We start from the raw sequence: 16,962 nt of genomic DNA, 5'->3' as shown, positions 1-16,962 counted from the left end.
TTGGTTCAGGAAGGAGTTAACCTCAGGTGATCATGAGCTTGCCTTGATGTCAGAAATAGCACATTACAGATGGGAATAAAAGGAAAGTATATACACCATAGCAGCAGAATCCCTGTACTTCCCAGTACTATTTCAGAAGAATGCTGTGTTTCTCAATGTTTTCTGATTGCACTTGAAGAAATATTATCTTCTCTTTCCAAGTATGGAATCACCCATCCACTATGCACACAGCTCTCTCAATTGTCTGTTTGGAATTGGCTGTTTAGGTTTCAATTGCCCTTTTCCACTTACATAATTTTATCTTTATGAAAGATTTTACAATGAAATAAAAGTAATGAATTTATCTCCATATGAAGCTATAAAATCTTTAGTTACTGAATTTCAGTCTCTAATTTTCTTTTTTTTCTTCATAGTTACCTGTGCAATTTTTCTAGACTAAATATTCATAAAAGTAAAGTGGAAAATGTACAGTATTTTGAAATATTTTCCCATTTGCTTTCTCAAATATTAGCCTGCTTGAAAATATCTCAAATACTCTTAGGAAAATTATTGTTTTGGTGACTGCTAATATTACCATTTTTGAACACTATTCCTGATTCAGACACCATATTCCTGATATCAGACACCATACCTCCCTTGATCTGTCTTCATTTTCAGGACTCTTCAGTAGGATGTAGGTGACAGGGTGTATTTGAGTTTTCTTTGCTGTGGCACTTCCGCCCCCACCCCACCACTCGCTGCATTTCCAGGTTTTGAAAAATCAAACTGCAGCATTCAGTAGTGTACAACAGTTTTGTGAGTATATTAACTGTTGACTATTATTTTTTATTTCAGCAAATTGTTGAGAGCCATGCTCACTCCTACTCAATGACAAAAATACTAGTATAAAATATTATACAATAAAAATGTTAACATCATACCCCAAATTTTTAAAACCAGTGTTTTATTCCTTTGCCATTTTGACTTCACTTCTTTCTATCTCTGTCTTTGCTGCTAAGAAGACAGTTATTTTAGATATAGCTTAAGGTGCAAAGGTTGTGATGTTACTGAATCAATGTTTAATATTGTAAGGAGCCTGAAAAAGAATAAGCAACACCTTTACTGTTCAGCAGAGGTATTAAGTCTGATTTTGCAGGTTCAATAAACAGAGATAACATCAAGTTCACTTAGCCAGGATAGTGCTGGCATATTAGTCCAAAATTCCTCCACACTCATGCAGCAAATCAGAACAGACATTCAGATAGACTAAAGGTATTCTCAGCCACCAAATATTTTAATACCAGATACACCTAAATTCTGCAGCACTTTAATCCCACAAATCTGGACCTGTCTCTGTAATTCTAAAAGGCAGATTCAAATGTGTTAATCTTCTGAAAATATTTTCTTCATGCTGCTGTTGTGATCTTATTCAATACAGCCTGTAAAGGTCAGCATTTTCAATGTACTCTGTGGGTATTAACCATCAGGTTTAAAACATTTACTTTCTTAAGGAAATCTCTGTTTAAAAACTAACATTTTCCTGTGGGAGTTTCATAGTGGTTTAGGTTTATGGCTATTCATATCTACAGAAAAGAAGAAAAAAACAGTGCCACTATGTGTAAGTGATCTGTCTTACAGGCTTCCACTCTCACTTAATTGTCTGTGTGCAATTGGTGCCTTTTGCCAGCAGTTAATTTTGTAAAATGTTAATTTTATTCAGCAAAATAGTACTGTGATCACTATGCTTATTCATGTAGGCCATTGAATAGCCTTTGAAAAATATTGACCTTTGTTTTAACTTTTTTTTTTTAAATAAAGTTTTAAAATCATCAGTTTTGATTTCCACATTTCAATATTTACAGTTCTGCAGTATTTCATACACTGATTTTTGTCTGTCTGCAAGTCCAGGGCTACTCCTTGAGAATACTGGTGAAAATTGTTTTTGTTTTGAATTTAACATGCAATCTACTGGTGGAGTAAAAAACAGGGAAGAAAATAATGACAAGTTTAAAAAAGAAGCAAAAAAGGTCAATAATTGTGAGTAAACACTGCAATTACTGGCTGGCTTTTCAGAGACTGTGGAGTTTATTGTTTCAAGGTCTTAGTGGCAGCAGTGAGTGTCAGTAGAGTAAACCATTACTACTTCTATTCTTCTTGCTATTATCATATCATTAGTATAAACATGGATTGTGGGAAAATGTCAATTTGATACCAAGTGGAAACTGAGGCAGAATTTTGTATACATTTAAGCAAAACACTTTATCATCTTTGCCTGATAATCTTGCTTGTTTCTTGGTATTTGAATAAAAATGAACTATATATAGGCTCATGTTTTCACACTCAGGGAATCAAATCACCAGTAAAAGCAAATCTAAGACAGGCCTCATGATTCTGTCATAGCTTAATGTTTGCAAATAGACTTGCTAAATGACCAAAAGTATGCATTTGGAGGACAAGTTACCAAGTTTAAAATTTCCCCCCTTTTTCTTCTCTTTTTTTTTTTTTTTTTTTTTTTTTTTCCCCTTAATTATGGGGGTCATGCTTTAAAGGTATTTTTTACCTAGGTTTCTAATGAATCCATTTGGGAATGAAATCTTACTTGTTTTTCCTGCAATTTAAGCCTAGGCAGTTTCATTTCTACTAGTACAGTCTCATGCCCTTTCATACAGTTTCAATTGCAAATTTAGATTCATCTAAATCAAAATGAGAACAAAACTGGGTTTTGTGAAAACTCTTTCACAATGTTTTGGTGAGCCTTGTCAGACAGATTACCACAGATTTTTGAACATGCTTTGAAAAGTTCACCCTTGTCCTTGAGGCTAAAAGGTAAAATAAATAAAAGTTACATGTGAGTTGTGGCTGCACTTTTATAAATGCTTCTCTGTGCCCTCATCTTAGATACTGTGGCTGAGGCTGGTGTCACACTAGGAGTAGACAGATGAATGTGGAAATATCTCCTGTAATGAGTTTACATTGTAAAAAGAAATCATTTATGCATTACTTAGATTTCTGTCTTGTCTCAGCAATCTGAGAGCTTCTGCCTTCTAAACAGATGAATTTGGAAATACCAGTAGAATGTTTCAGAACTTGTAATAAGTATTAATGTTGTATTAGTATCATTAAAAAGACTAAAAAAACCCCAAACCCCACATTGATTGAAGAAATAATAACAGCCTTCATTTATCAGAGGGAACAACTACATAATCTCTGAAAATTCAAATCAGCTTTGAGAATCTCAAATTTGTTGTGGAAGGGAAGGCAATGTTTTTTATTTAGCACAGTTTTTAAAATCTCGTTTGGGGTAGAAACAGATAATATTAAAATATTGTGATTTTTTATTACTATTGTAATAGAAGGAAACAGTATTAGGTGATGTATAGGATTTAGAAGTTAGTTTTCTATGTTTTCTACTTTGTGATTCTGTGAAAATCCTAGCTGCTTCTGTTGAGGACAAAGGATTTCTTGTATTTTTAGGGTTCGGGTCTTATCTTGCTTCTCAGCACTATGTAAGGTAAAATATGTTTCAGAATTTCTCTCTCAATCTAAAGAAACCAGATCAGCAATTTATGTACAGTAATGTAATCTTTCTTGCAATGCAGAAGACATTTAAGTTCTCCTCTTTCAAGGTTATTTTGCTACTAGTTTGATACGAAGACTAAGTGGAATCAGCACAAATACTGTCAGAACTTTTACTTGGTCAGAGCTTGGAGAAAACAAAATATTAAAAAGGAATAGTTATATAATATAAGTAGCTGTGTATTTGAAAATTGGAAGAAACATTTTCATAAACATTTATAACTTGTGCTTTGTGTGTGGCTTTGTATACATAATGTAATACTGTGTAGCAAAATGCTGGATTTTGTTTATGTTGCTAGATCTGTAGTTTTTGGTATTGAACTTATTTAGGTGTTTTATATCACCCTCATTTTTACACATCCCTTACAAAGGATTCTTTGCACCTGAACTGGGAATGTTAACAGGGATTTGTTCATTGACCAAAGATAGGGATGGAAGAACCAAACCACTTGTGGACTGCAAGGCTTATAAAAATTGGCTGCTGGATTACTTTTTGAAGAGTTTGACATACTTACTTACTCTTTTGGCACTGTTAGAAAATAATTTGTTTGAGAACGCTTCAGGTTAATTGTGTTCATCCTTAACAAACAATCAGGCTTGTAGTTATGTTCATCAGAAAACAAAGAATATTTGCTAATAAAAATCGAGCTGCAGTGACCTATCAGGCAAATTGCTTCCCAAATTAAACCTGTAATAACCCTTTGAAGGCATCTGCACTTAAACAGCAGTGGATTTTCGTTACATTTCATGGTTTTAATGTTCTGAGGAGAACTCAGATTCTTTCTGCTCTTTTGGTACTTGTCACCAAATAACTGCTTTTCTAGATGAACAGAATCTTATTGTACATTAAAATTCATGGTCAAAAATGAGCTCTTATGGTGTCTCCTTAAATAGGCATTTTTGGCCCATATATCAAAATAAGTGTTTTATTTCTCTGTATTTTGTGAATTTGACTGGAGACCTTACCTGGACAGACTAATCTCTCTAAATGGTCAGGGTTTGAATATGTTTTCAGGGGAAGCACATAAAGTCAGGGTCTTGCAAGGTAGTTTTGTTTCTTTGATTATAAAGAGTGCTTAAAGAAACCACGTGTCTTCATAAGTAACTTCATGGATCATAAAAGGTATCAAGAATAGTTGTCTGAACCATATGCTTCATGTGACACATTTCAGTGTAAGTCGCTGGTTTTTTTTGAAAAATATTAATCTGTCATCATAAGGTTTTGTACTGAAAAAGTTTCCTCTCAATAACTGGAACACTCATGTTGGAAACTTTTCCAGTACTTTTGTGTAACTGTATCATATTAAAGAACTGGAATGGTTTCCATAACTTTCCAAAGCCTTTCAGATTCTTTATTGATAAACATGTTAATAATCTAATTTAAACATGTTAATAATCTAACCTTAAATGCTTCCCATTTTAAACTCCTTTTTGACTTGTAGTCTAATATTTTTTCATTCTTTTTGTTCCTTTCAATCCTACTATGGATAGTCTTTGTCAAGAAAACTGATGAAAATATTGTTAAAGAATTGCCTCTGAGTTGAATTTGAGAAAACGAATTGGTCTGGGAAAAAAAAAAAAAAAACCAACAACCTGGATCATTTTCTAAAAACTAGGACTGGAAAAATGGCATAGTTTACATATCTTGACTTAGTTTTATTAAAAGTCTTCTGTATTTTCCAACAGTTTGATATTAGTTTTTAGGAGGTGTAGATTGGCTTGACAGATATTTATGCCCCACAAATGAACGTAGACATATTTACAAAGAAATAGTAAACTTTCTTGCATGAAAATGCTTGAATTTCAATTTATTTACTGCCTAGCTACTAGGATTTCAAACAGCCATCAAACTCAGCAGGTGGTAAAGATAGTACATTGGACTAGGGTTCAAAAGAAGAAGATATGAAGACAAAAGCATAATATAGGAGAAGTCATTCCTGCTCTGATAATTCAGGAGCCCGTAAAAAAGACTTTTGAGAGACAGACTGATATTCCAGGCTTTGTAAGTATGGTTGTTTAGCTATTTGTTGTGATTAAATAATTAAATCCTTTCCTATTTGCCAGTGGGTTTTGGCAGCTGCATATGTACTTTTTACTTGTCAGATAGAAAGGGTAAACAATTTTTGGCATGTATGTTATTCACTAGATACTAATTTTATTTATTTTGTAATATATTTTTGTAGATAAATGATAAGGTATTTTCCCATTTGGTTAACAGGACATTTTGAAAAGGAAAATAATGAACAAACAATAGAAAAGTCACAGCTGGTACTGATGTCTGTTCATCCAGTGTGTGCTCTTCCCTGTAGGAAGGCATGGATATGCATGTAAACATCAATTACTAGTGGACACTAAGTATAAAAAAATGGTGTTAGAACATTAAAGACGTGAAGATGGTTACAGTAAAATGCTTACATTATGGAAGTGGGACTGTTAGAGGGATGTTGTGCCATTTTTCCAGCCAGTGCTAAGTAGAACTAAACCTTCAGCTGTCCTTCAGAAAGTACCAAGCAAAGAGATGGAGATGGGTCAGAAAACCAAACCAAAATTATTGATAGAATGTCTTTTCTTAATTTCCAAATATACGTGAAGCTTTTAATGTAAGGCGCCTTCCCTCATGTGCATTCCACATTCTAGGAAGAGAGAATGAGATGCCACCTTGTAGAATTATTGATTTTTTTTTTCTGTGAACTCAAATTTTGGCTAAAATTGGATTGATCTAAGACAGTAAAAAGCTTTTGGCTTTCTGCCAGCACTCATGTTAAAACATCTATGGAATTAATGATACATTTCTTGTACAACTGTCCTTTTATATCTTGATTTGCTAGACTGAGTGTAGGAAGTAAGCGTCAGTGGCAAATAACAAAGCCTCTATTTCAAAGAGCTGCCACGTGCCTTACATATTTACAAATCATTATCGACTTGAATTGTTGAGTCAGGGAAACTTCTTTTCCTGCTGATGTATAACACAACATGGCTATGTGCAAAATCTGGAATAGTCTTTGTGTTCACACAGTTTCCTGTACTGACTGCTAAAGACCATAGAGATTGTACAGGATTTTTTTTTTTTTTTTCTTTTTTCGAGGAGTTATTCTATTATGTATTTTTGGATACCATGTTCCTTTGATGTTCCACAAATTTCATGAAGAATGCAAGATTAAGTAGAATATAAAAGCTACGTAGCTTTATTACAGTTTGACTTCAATAGCTGTTTTTTATTAACCCATTCACTAGAAAAACTGGTAATTTTTTTTTCACCTACATCATTGCTGCTTTCAGTGGTTAAATGATGTGGAGACAATGCACAAGGCACGACTAGGAAAATGAGGTTGTGCTTACTTTTTTGTAATTGCAGTATTTATACAGCACAAGCAAATAGACCTTTCCTGTGTCTACTCCTGCTTTATGGGTATCACAGTGTCAAATTGCATTTTGACTTAAGAAATATAGACAGAAAGTTCATGCTGAATGAGATAAAATTACCTTTATAAACTTTGGCTCCTTCTCATTGATATGCGAGTTTGTTCTGAAGTTTTGGAACTGATTTTAAGGTTCTAATTAGTCTCTAGAGAATTCATTCATGAATAGATTGCTCATTAGTCTATCAACTTTCCATGAAACTAATTGGCTATTTCTCTGTCTAATGTGGAAACTGAAATGACATGTTAATTTGCCTTCCAGATGTTGCAACTGCCTGTCCAGATAAAAAGTCCATCTTAATGTATGTGACTTCGCTCTTTCAAGTCCTGCCCCAGCAAGTCACCGTGGAAGCCATCAGGGAGGTGGAGATGTTGCCACGACACTCAAGGGTCACTAGAGAAGAGCACATAGAGGTACATGAACAGCATTTTTCACAAGAAGTGAGTTTCACTTTTCTGCTTTCATCTTGCTGCTCTAAAGTGGTTGTTTCCCTGCCTACCCCATGAGTTTGATGTCAAATGGCCAGTGGAAGCAAAAAAACCCATGGGCATAATGGACAAAGTCTCTTCACCCCAGGCAAGTCAGTTGTACTTGTCTGCATGTACTTTCATTCTGGTTTTTATCTCACACCAGACTGTTTTAAAAATTACTATTCAGCAAATAAGTGTTTTCAACTTCTCTTGTACAGCATTGTGCATTTGGATTGTGGCAGGCCACCTCAAGAAAAAACAAAGAAATTTGGGGAGGCTTTGCATTTACAAGCATCTTTACCTTTTTAGAGAATAGCTGTTGACATTTCTCCATAGTCATGACACTTTTTGAATTTTTTAGCATTTTATTTACACTGACTTTCATTTTAAAATAATCTCTTCTCAGTTTACAGTTGTCCTCTCACAAAAGTTAACTAATACTTGGAATTAATTTATGGTTGCAATGTCAGTTTTGTTTTTTACTGATATCACCAGACAGCCTCTGCTGAAGTGTTTAGTACATTTTAGACCTAGTGTACTTGCCTGAATTTAATCTGTATGTTTGGTTTGGGATGCTCACTCTCTTTTAGAGTACTGAGCAGATATTGGCTCTGTTTATTCGAGATGTGACACAAGATCCCTTGCTTTTTGAGCCTCTGCTTGTAAATTATAAAGAAGCTTCACTTTGCATTGGTATTCTGCTGGTGTTGAGTCCTGACAGTTTGTTGCTTTTTGTAAGGGTGTCAGATTAAATGAGAGGTTTCCTTAATACCATTCTGTTCTGCCTGCTGAATACCAACACTGTCCTTGAAAAATGTAACTGGGGATGACCTTCCTGCTTCTTTTTCTTCAGTTACTCTTAAAACCAATACTTTACTTCTACAATCCATGCTCCTACCCATATGTGCATTCCAATTTATTCGTAGATCACAGTCAGTGTACCCCAGGGACCTTCGCCTTCTCCTAAACCACGGTTCAAAAGTTACGCATATGCACAAGCTGTGTATGTCACATCCCCTGACCAAAAAAGGAGGCAGGTTCCTCCACAGGTCTGTCAATATTGTAATTTTTTTAAGAGAGTTGTTTTTTTAAGCTTGTGCTTGGAGTGAAAGAGCTTGTGCATTTTGCTTCTACCTGATCTTAATGGCCTGCTTTTTCCATTATTTTTTTCTGTCGAGTGTTTACTGTTTCCTGTGTATTTTTGCATGGATGACAATAGCTGTTGTGTTGATTGTAGGGGATGATTAACATTCAAACACCACTGTTTTAGAATCATAGATTTCTTTCTCTGTTCAGTCATTTTTGAAAATAGTACATACATTGCCTTTAAAAAGTATTAGAAGAACAAATCTAACATAAGCCATATTTGGCATCTATTATATTATTATTATTATTATTATTATTGGCCTCAGGTTTAGTTATAGAAAAAAAGAGCCATTGGCTTTCTCTTTCTTTTTCTACCTCTTCCTATTAAAGAAAATAGTAAGTGATGGCATTTCTTAGAAGGTTACTGTAGTTGGAAAAAAAGTTGAAACAAACATTAAATTTAACCCTGGATTGTTAGATTACAGCAGTTGGTCATTTTTATCACAAATGGCATCTTGCTGGCACTGAGGTTAGGGGGTTATATTTGATTTTTACGTATTTATTTTATTTTATTTTATTTTTTCACTTTTAAATAGCTGTGGTAGTTTAATAAAACTTGTTTCAAGTAATCTTTATAATGAGAATTTCAGTAGTTGAATTTTTATAACTTCTGACAAGTACGAGACCCAAAGGTCATATTGTGTACTGCAATGTGCTTTACTTTTATTACTTTGGGGAAAAAAGATCTGTGTATATGTGGCGCTACAGTCTGAGTTTGCCTCTGGGTACTTAATTCTGTCTAACATCTAAAAATCTATTGCAAAATTATACTTTTATTCAACACCGTGTTTTCAAATCTACTCTTCAAGTGACAGGTATTTTATTGAATAATGACTTCTCTTAAACACTCCAGGACAGAAACCCTGTGCCTATAAGCATGAACCCTGCTCCATTATTTAACATCGAATGTGTTGCAGTGGTGATTCACACAGCTTTTAAACAAGGTGTTTAAAACTATTGTAATTGTTTTGTTCTCCTTAGACACTATACAGATATTTTAGAGTAATGGGAAGTTATTATATAGGATAGATTTTATTTTCTTCAGGCACTTTTTTGTGATCAGTTGCAGGTTTTTTCAGCACCTCCACCATCAAGAGTAATGTATAAGTTGAAATAAATGAATTCATTTCTACAAAGCATGGTTGCTAAAATTTGCTAAAAAAATATAATTCCATTATTCAATCCTCATCTTGCATTCCAGTTTGCAGATCTCATCTTCCTGAATTTGGAAGATTTGTCTACTACAGTTGCATGCAATAACTAATAAAATAATATTATAATTCTACCAATTTGGCAGAATGTGAATACCTGACCAGAATCTGGACAAAATTGTGCTACAGCCACAACAGATATTAACAAATGGAAAGCATTCACTTAAGGATCCTTTGGGAAAACCACCAGACAATCTCATTATAATCAAGATAAACTTGAATTGCAAATAATAGCAATTAATATGCCAATTCAATAAATTCAGTTCTTAGCCAGTGATTATTTTTTGCCTCCAGCCATGTATTTCTTGAAGAGCTGTCATCTACCTATTAAAACAAGTTTATAATTCATATAAAATAGAGGTGGTAATTTTTTCTTCAGATACCTGGAGGAGTTATAACTTAGTAATCCCATCTATTTTAACTAAATGAAATAAATATTATTTCTTTTTCATTTCTTAGTAGCCTTTCAATTTTCTGCCAGCTGTATTATGATTTTTGGGTACCATTAAAAATACTGCAACTGCCTTAAGATTTTCAGTAAAATCTACTTCTCTAGGGGACTGCAAGAAAGAAATCAAGAGCAATTCAAGTATTTTTTTTTTCTCTTCGATTTTGTAAATTTTAGAAAACTGACTCTCATTTCTGTCTAATTATCAAAGAAAAGTTTCATTAGATTTAGTTGATTTTGGTCTGCCAGTTTCCATGGTGCTGTCATGGAGAAGCAATTTTCACACAATATGTTGGTCTTCTGTTGAAATCATGGAATCATTCTTTCTCAATCTTTGCAAACTTTCATCTTCTAGGACTTGAATATTATAACTTCTGAAAAAAATAATAATAATTAAATAAGTCCTCTTTCCAAAGATTTTGATCATGATCCCGCAAATTTGACCAAATATGGCTTTGGATACGTCATATACTTGCTTCATACATCAGTTGTCACAAATTGTAAGAGATATGAACTATGATTCTCGAGCTCCATACTGGCAAGAAGGAATAACATTGCCTTTCACACCATCATTTGTCAAAGTTCTTTCTCTTCTATCTTCTGCCCTTGTCTATTCTTTTATGTCACATTTCACTTCAGTTTCCCTATCTTCACTCTTCCTAGTAGCTTCACGACATGTGTGCCTTCAAATTCATCCTTCCATTCTGAATTCTTACTCTGTCACTCAGGAGGGTACTTGCAAAACCTAGTATTTCAGTTGTGCAAAGTGTGGCCAGACAAGTTTTGCTTTTTTTAACTGTGACCTTTCTCAAATTAAAAGATAGTCATTGCTCTGCAAACCTGTTCACTCAGTGCCTTCTTGTTTGTTCAGTGCTTCACCACTTCTGGTTGAATCAGTGAAGCATTTTCAAATGCCAGAGGTGAATGAATAGCAGTTTTTCTGCTAAAATTCAAGAAAAGTTTTCTTCCTTTATCTTGTTTACTGAGAAAGTGCTCATAAACTCATTAAGATCTTGGGACAGGAATTCACTTCTCAAACCTGAACCCTTGAATTTCCTGAATGAACACTAAGAAAGGTCCAACAGAAAATATTTATGTTGACAGTTTTCAGATGGCAGTTACTGCTTGGCAATTACCGAAGGCTTGCCTGAATTTGTAGATCTGTATTTTGTCTTGATGTATTCTTTGTAATAACACTTCACTTACAAATACCCACCTTCACTTACAAATAAAATAATCCTCAAGTTAATTTTCTGAGACATTTCAAAATTCTCATTTAAAACTACCCATTGTCTTCTGTTCATATTTATGAAAGCACTGGGGGTTGTGTTATTGATTTATCTCATTAAACACCTGACCAAGAAGGGTGCTGTGTTTCCTTCCCATTTTGGTTTATCAGAGCAGTTCCTAGTATTGATCCCAGGCAAAACTCCTATCTCACTGTTTTCATTTTTATTTGCTACCTACTACCTCCACAGAACATAAAATATAGAGCCTTAAATGGGTTTGAGGTAAAAAAAAGAAATTGTGAAACACTGAAGTACCTGGAAAAGAAACTTTTATGATACAGAATCATAGATCATTTCGTTTGGAGAAAACACCTAAATACGAATCCAACTTACCCTAACACTGACAAATGTCATGTCTCTAAGCCCCTCATGTACAGGTCTTTTAAATTCCTTCAAGGATGGTGACTACCACTTCCCTAGATGGACTCTTCTGGTGCTTGATAACCCTTACAGTGACAAATTTTTCCCAATATCCAATCTGAACTTCTTCTGGCACAACTTGAAGCCATTTCCTCCTCTTCTATTACTTGTTACGTGGTAGAAGAGACCAAACCCCACCTCACTACAAAGTCTTTTCAAGTAGTTCTAGAGAGCAATAAGGTCCCCAAGGTCTCCCCTGAGCCCCCTTTTCTCCAGGATGAACACTCCCAGCTCCCTCAGCTGCTCCTCATCACACTTGCACTCCAGACCTTTCTCCAGCTTCGTTGCCCTTCTCTGGCCTCGCTCCAGCCCCTCAATGTCTTTCTTGTAGTGAGGGGCCCAAAATCAAACACAGGATTTGAGGTGTGGCCTCACCAGTGCTGAGTACAGAGGTACAATCCCTGCCCCTGGCCATGGTATTGCTGATCCAGGCCAGGTGCCATTGGCCTTGGACCCCTGGGCACACCTGGCTCATGTTCAGCTGCTGTTGACCAGCACCCCGAGGTCCTTTTCTTCTGGGCAGCTTTCCAGCCCCCCTGTCCCAAGCCCGAAGATTTTCCTGGGGTTGCTGTGACCCAGGTGCAGAACTCTGCACTTTGCCTTGTTGAACCTCGTGCAATTGGCCCATCAATCCAGCCTGTCCAGATCCCTCTGCAGGGCCTTCCACCCTCCAACAGATCAATGCTCTAACCCAACTTGCTGCCACCTGCAAACTGAGTGAGGGTGACCTCTATTCCTGTTGGAAAAACAGTGCTGAAAATATAAGCATTGAAAAAATGGGGATGAACAAAATCTATGTATATTTTCAGACTCGTACTTCTTTAATAAGCTTTTGACAGGTCCTGTCTGAAAGGTGAGTCTGTTAGTTTGGCTGCCTTAAATTATTTGTTATTTGAAATCAAACCCATTGATCTCTAAGCTTGTAGATTTTTTTTCTTTTGGCAGGAGATATGCTTTCTTCATTCCACGTTATATGAAACACAGTTTGTGTGCAGAATTACTCTTGAACATTTAAACTGACAAGCTTCAGTATATTTGAATTGAAATAATTTGAGATGAAGCAGTGGTAAATGGGGACAGTATTCACTGGCACATAATGATTTGATTTGGGTCCTAAGCATTAGAGGCTTCACTTCAGCCTTCAACCTTGTCATTATTAGTTTGTGAGAAATTCCTAACCATCCAGTCATTACTCTTGTTTTACAGAATTTTTGTAATGCAGCTTTGCTTGTGTCTTCTGGGTGTTTTTATTTAGATTTTACAGAGTTTCTGTGTGGGACTTTGTCAGTCAGTTCATAACTAAAATAATTAACTTGAAAAGTCACTAAAAGCTCCCTATAAAATTAAGTTGAATTTATTCACCCAGCACAGAATCCTTCTGACAGTCTTGCCCTTGAGAATGGTGGTTTTCTAGACCCTGAATTTGCCATACTCTTGGTCTTCTGCCAGAAATTTAACTTCTTTAAACCTGCTGTGAGACCTCCTTTCTGGGACCCTTCAGGGTTCGTCTGTGCCACAGAATTTAGTGGTACAGCATCGCAGGATTGTTTCATTGCTTTCCTTTGAACTAAACCAGATCTTTCTTTTACCTAGAAGCTGTGATCTAAATACTGTCCTGTTTACCTTATGGCAAAGTCCTCTTTTGGAGAGGCATCAGAAGACAGTTAAGTACAACCAAATAGAAGTTTAGTTCCAACTTTTTGGTAATATTTCTAATGTAAGATACTTAACACAGAAAATATCTCATTGTGTCAGCATTGGGGGGAATTTATGGAAGAATTTAAAGTAGAATTTGGAAAACTTCAGAAATACTGAATTATCTGCACATTTAACCATCAGATCATGATGGATATAATTTGGGCAACAAGTATAATGATAGTCCCACGTGTTAGCTTAGGTGTTCTCATTTAAATAGAATCTTGCTCTGTTTGGAAAGCTAGGATCTGTTTCTTTAGAGCTAAGTGAAATCCCTAGGATTCAGACTAAGTATAATATAATAGCAAAATCTGCCACCAGAGGTCAGAACCAGGAAATGCAGAGATGGAAAAAATCAAGCTAAGTGCAAGTCTTCTGGAATTCTTAGGGAGCTCTCCTGAATGCCATGTCTCCAAGGAACAGTTTGAAAAATGATGAAGCAAACATTTTCAAGTGTGTTTATATATTTTACATTTTCAATAACAGTCTGGAAAATTGATGGCTTCTTGTCTGAGCCTGGAGGTCTGTCAAGATGGCAGTTGTTTCCTGTCACTGCTTTGTGTGTAGACCCCAGCAGCAATTCTAACTCGTTTTTGTGGGGTTTTTTTCTTTTTTTTTTTTTGTTTGAATGTTTACTTTAGATTCTTTTTCAAGAGTTTTTGTTGTCAGAAATATTAGTACTCACATGGGTAAGCAATAACTTGTAGTGGATCTAGTTTTCAATATATCAGAGTTTTCAGTCTACTTTATTTCACATGCTCACTCATTTGATTTCCCCCACAGCTGAGCTCATGAGGTCTCAACTTCCCTGCCAGGACAGAGAGGCTGCTGCTGCCATCAGCTTGAGCTCTGCCACTGCTTTACATTTACAGATACTGGACATCACTGACCAAAATTCTTAGGCATCACCTGCTACTTGTCTCCACATATCTCTCTGTTGAACAGGACACAAGCAAGTGCTATGAGGCAGCGTCAGGGGAAGTTCAGAGTGGACATGAGGAAAGGGCTCTTCAATGAGAGGATTGCCAGTGAGTGGAACCTGCTTCCCAGTGAAGTGGTCATGGCACCAAGCCTGCAAGAGTTCAAGAAGAGTCTGTATGTTGGTCTTAGTCATATGATTTAGTTTTAGGTAGTCCTGTGAGGAGCAGGGAGATGGAATCAATCCGTCCCAATTTGACATATTCTTTAATTCTCTGATCTACAGGATTTTTTCTTACTTCCAGGATCTTCTAGTCAGCACCTTTTCCACCTTATTTCCAAATCCCATTCTCTTCCCCGACATGACATCTTTTTAGGATGCTTCTTTTCATCAGCAGGTGGTTTTTGCATAATCATGAGATGGCATTTTTCCCAGTGTAAACAGTCTATGGGCAGAAGCACAATTCATGATCAGCCTCACCAGGAGTGCTTCTGTCTTCTGCCTCTTCAATAATGGCAGGATTTAGAGCATGCTAAATCATGTCTAGACCATTTTTTAGCAAAACTTACAACCAGTCCCAGCTGCTTGTAGGTGGCAGGTAGCAGGAATCAGCCCAAGAGCTCAGAAATGCAATTTCAGGCTTTCAGCTTCCTCTGCTCCGCAGACCTATGCAGTTATCTAATCCCTGTACAAGTTCCTGTTCACATTCACTAATGAAGGTGGGGATTTTTTCCACCTCTCATGGGTAATGACAATTCGTGAGTTTGTCATAAAAAGCAATTACTTACTGACTTTCGCATCCCTTTTTAACTTTCATTCTTAATTGACCTTAAAAAACATGAGAGAAACCTTTATTTTTATGTAAGACCTTTTCAACACTAATTTTTTAAAAATAGCTGTAAAGCTTGTTTAAACAAAGGGACACTGGAAATGTAATGTGGAATTTCCCATGTGAACTATTAGTGTGTTCCTTGCTGAGTGATAAGAAAGGGTAATATGTTATTCAGAAAGTAAAAATTCCTAGATAAAATATAACTTTATCTGCTGTATATTCAGATCGAATCCAGTAACTCTGAATAAACTGATAATGTCATAATCATGAGTGTACCTGTAACTGGCTGGAAATATTTAAGAACAAAACCATTTTCTAATAGGTGAACTTGATTTGCATTACTTTTAAAGTGTAAGGTTTCTGTAACTTTTTTTTCCTATTAGAAACATGGAAATGTTATACCAGTCATTTCCTGATTACATTATTGGTATATGTATTTTTGAGCAGACAACTGTACATACCTTCCATAACACACTTTTACCTTGACTATTTTTTTCTTATAGGTTATTTTAGATGCTTTTAACAAGCTTCAGTGCTATTTTAAGTTCCATCGGTATTTTTTTGAAAAGCACTCTTACCAAGAGTTTCTTTTTTTCAAAGTTGAACAGTAATATAACTGCTTCTTTTTTTAAAAAGTCTATTATAAAAGTTCTAAACTGTACTTGAAATCTGGTCTTGCCAAAATTAAAACCTTGTTAATATGAGTGAGAGGATTCACTTAAAAAAAAAATCACTGAATTTTGCAGTTTCGAGTATTTTTGCCTCTCTTGAAAGAAACTTGTTTTCTTGGTTGTTAAATAGCCTACTGTTCAAGGCCTACAAAAAATATAAAATAAAATATAAAGGATATATAATATTTAAAAATGTTCTTTTAAGTAATTTTGTGCCACTGAGTCTCTTGAACATAAAGTATGTGTATGGTATGTTAAAGATGGATGTAGATACAGCAAAGAGTGACACATATTCCTTTAACGTGAACTTTTTTTTTTTTTTTTAAATATCCATAATATGTTACTGAGTAAATTTTAATCCCCCTTCTGGCCTGTAGAATTTAGGCAACAGTGCAGAATTGCTTGTATCAGCAGTGGATTTGATGCAAAGGAAGGGCTAGATAAAATGTAGCACACAATGTTAATGAAAATCCTTACTGGTAAATAGACTGGTGTTCATTTTTTTCTTAATCTGAGAACAGAAATTGAAGTAATTTGAGGATTTGTACCATTTGAAGTCATTATGCATTCCCATTTCAAACACTTCAGAAAGGCCTTTCACTTTATGCACACAAAAAAAGTGAATTTAGATTGAGAAAGCAAGCAATTCACTCTTAGCACTCTTTCATTACACCTATTAAAACCTCTGAAATGCAAATAAAAATTTGATATAGAACTCAAGTCTTTTGAAAAACTTCTCAAATCAACAGGACAGTTTAGCATGCAAAAGCAATTTAAAGTATTTGTCTAGAGATAATATTATAGCATCATTCTGAACAGTGTTATTGTTAGAATTTTCCTCATCTCTGTATAACAGGTAAATTTCTCAATAGTATGATGAAATTTT

General features: G+C 35.2%; 1 protein-coding gene across 11 annotated transcripts in view; it reads left to right on the top strand.

The window, feature by feature from the left end:
• Positions 1 to 16,962, top strand: part of DMD (dystrophin) — a 1,090,817-nt gene that overhangs the window by 323,259 nt on the left and 750,596 nt on the right. For 9 of the 11 annotated variants that reach the window (XM_048288642.1, XM_048288670.1, XM_048288700.1 and 6 more), the window contains exons 8-9: positions 7,237 to 7,415; positions 8,372 to 8,494. In XM_048288642.1, coding sequence (XP_048144599.1) covers positions 7,237 to 7,415; positions 8,372 to 8,494 — 302 coding nt within the window. The remainder of the gene's footprint in view (positions 1 to 7,236; positions 7,416 to 8,371; positions 8,495 to 16,962) is intronic. The other 2 variants (XM_048288681.1, XM_048288675.1) reach the window with 2 other exon arrangements.

The sequence above is a fragment of the Corvus hawaiiensis genome, chromosome 2 (assembly GCF_020740725.1).
Source record: "Corvus hawaiiensis isolate bCorHaw1 chromosome 2, bCorHaw1.pri.cur, whole genome shotgun sequence".
NCBI lineage: Eukaryota > Metazoa > Chordata > Aves > Passeriformes > Corvidae > Corvus > Corvus hawaiiensis.
This window is presented reverse-complemented; position numbering and strand designations above follow the sequence as displayed.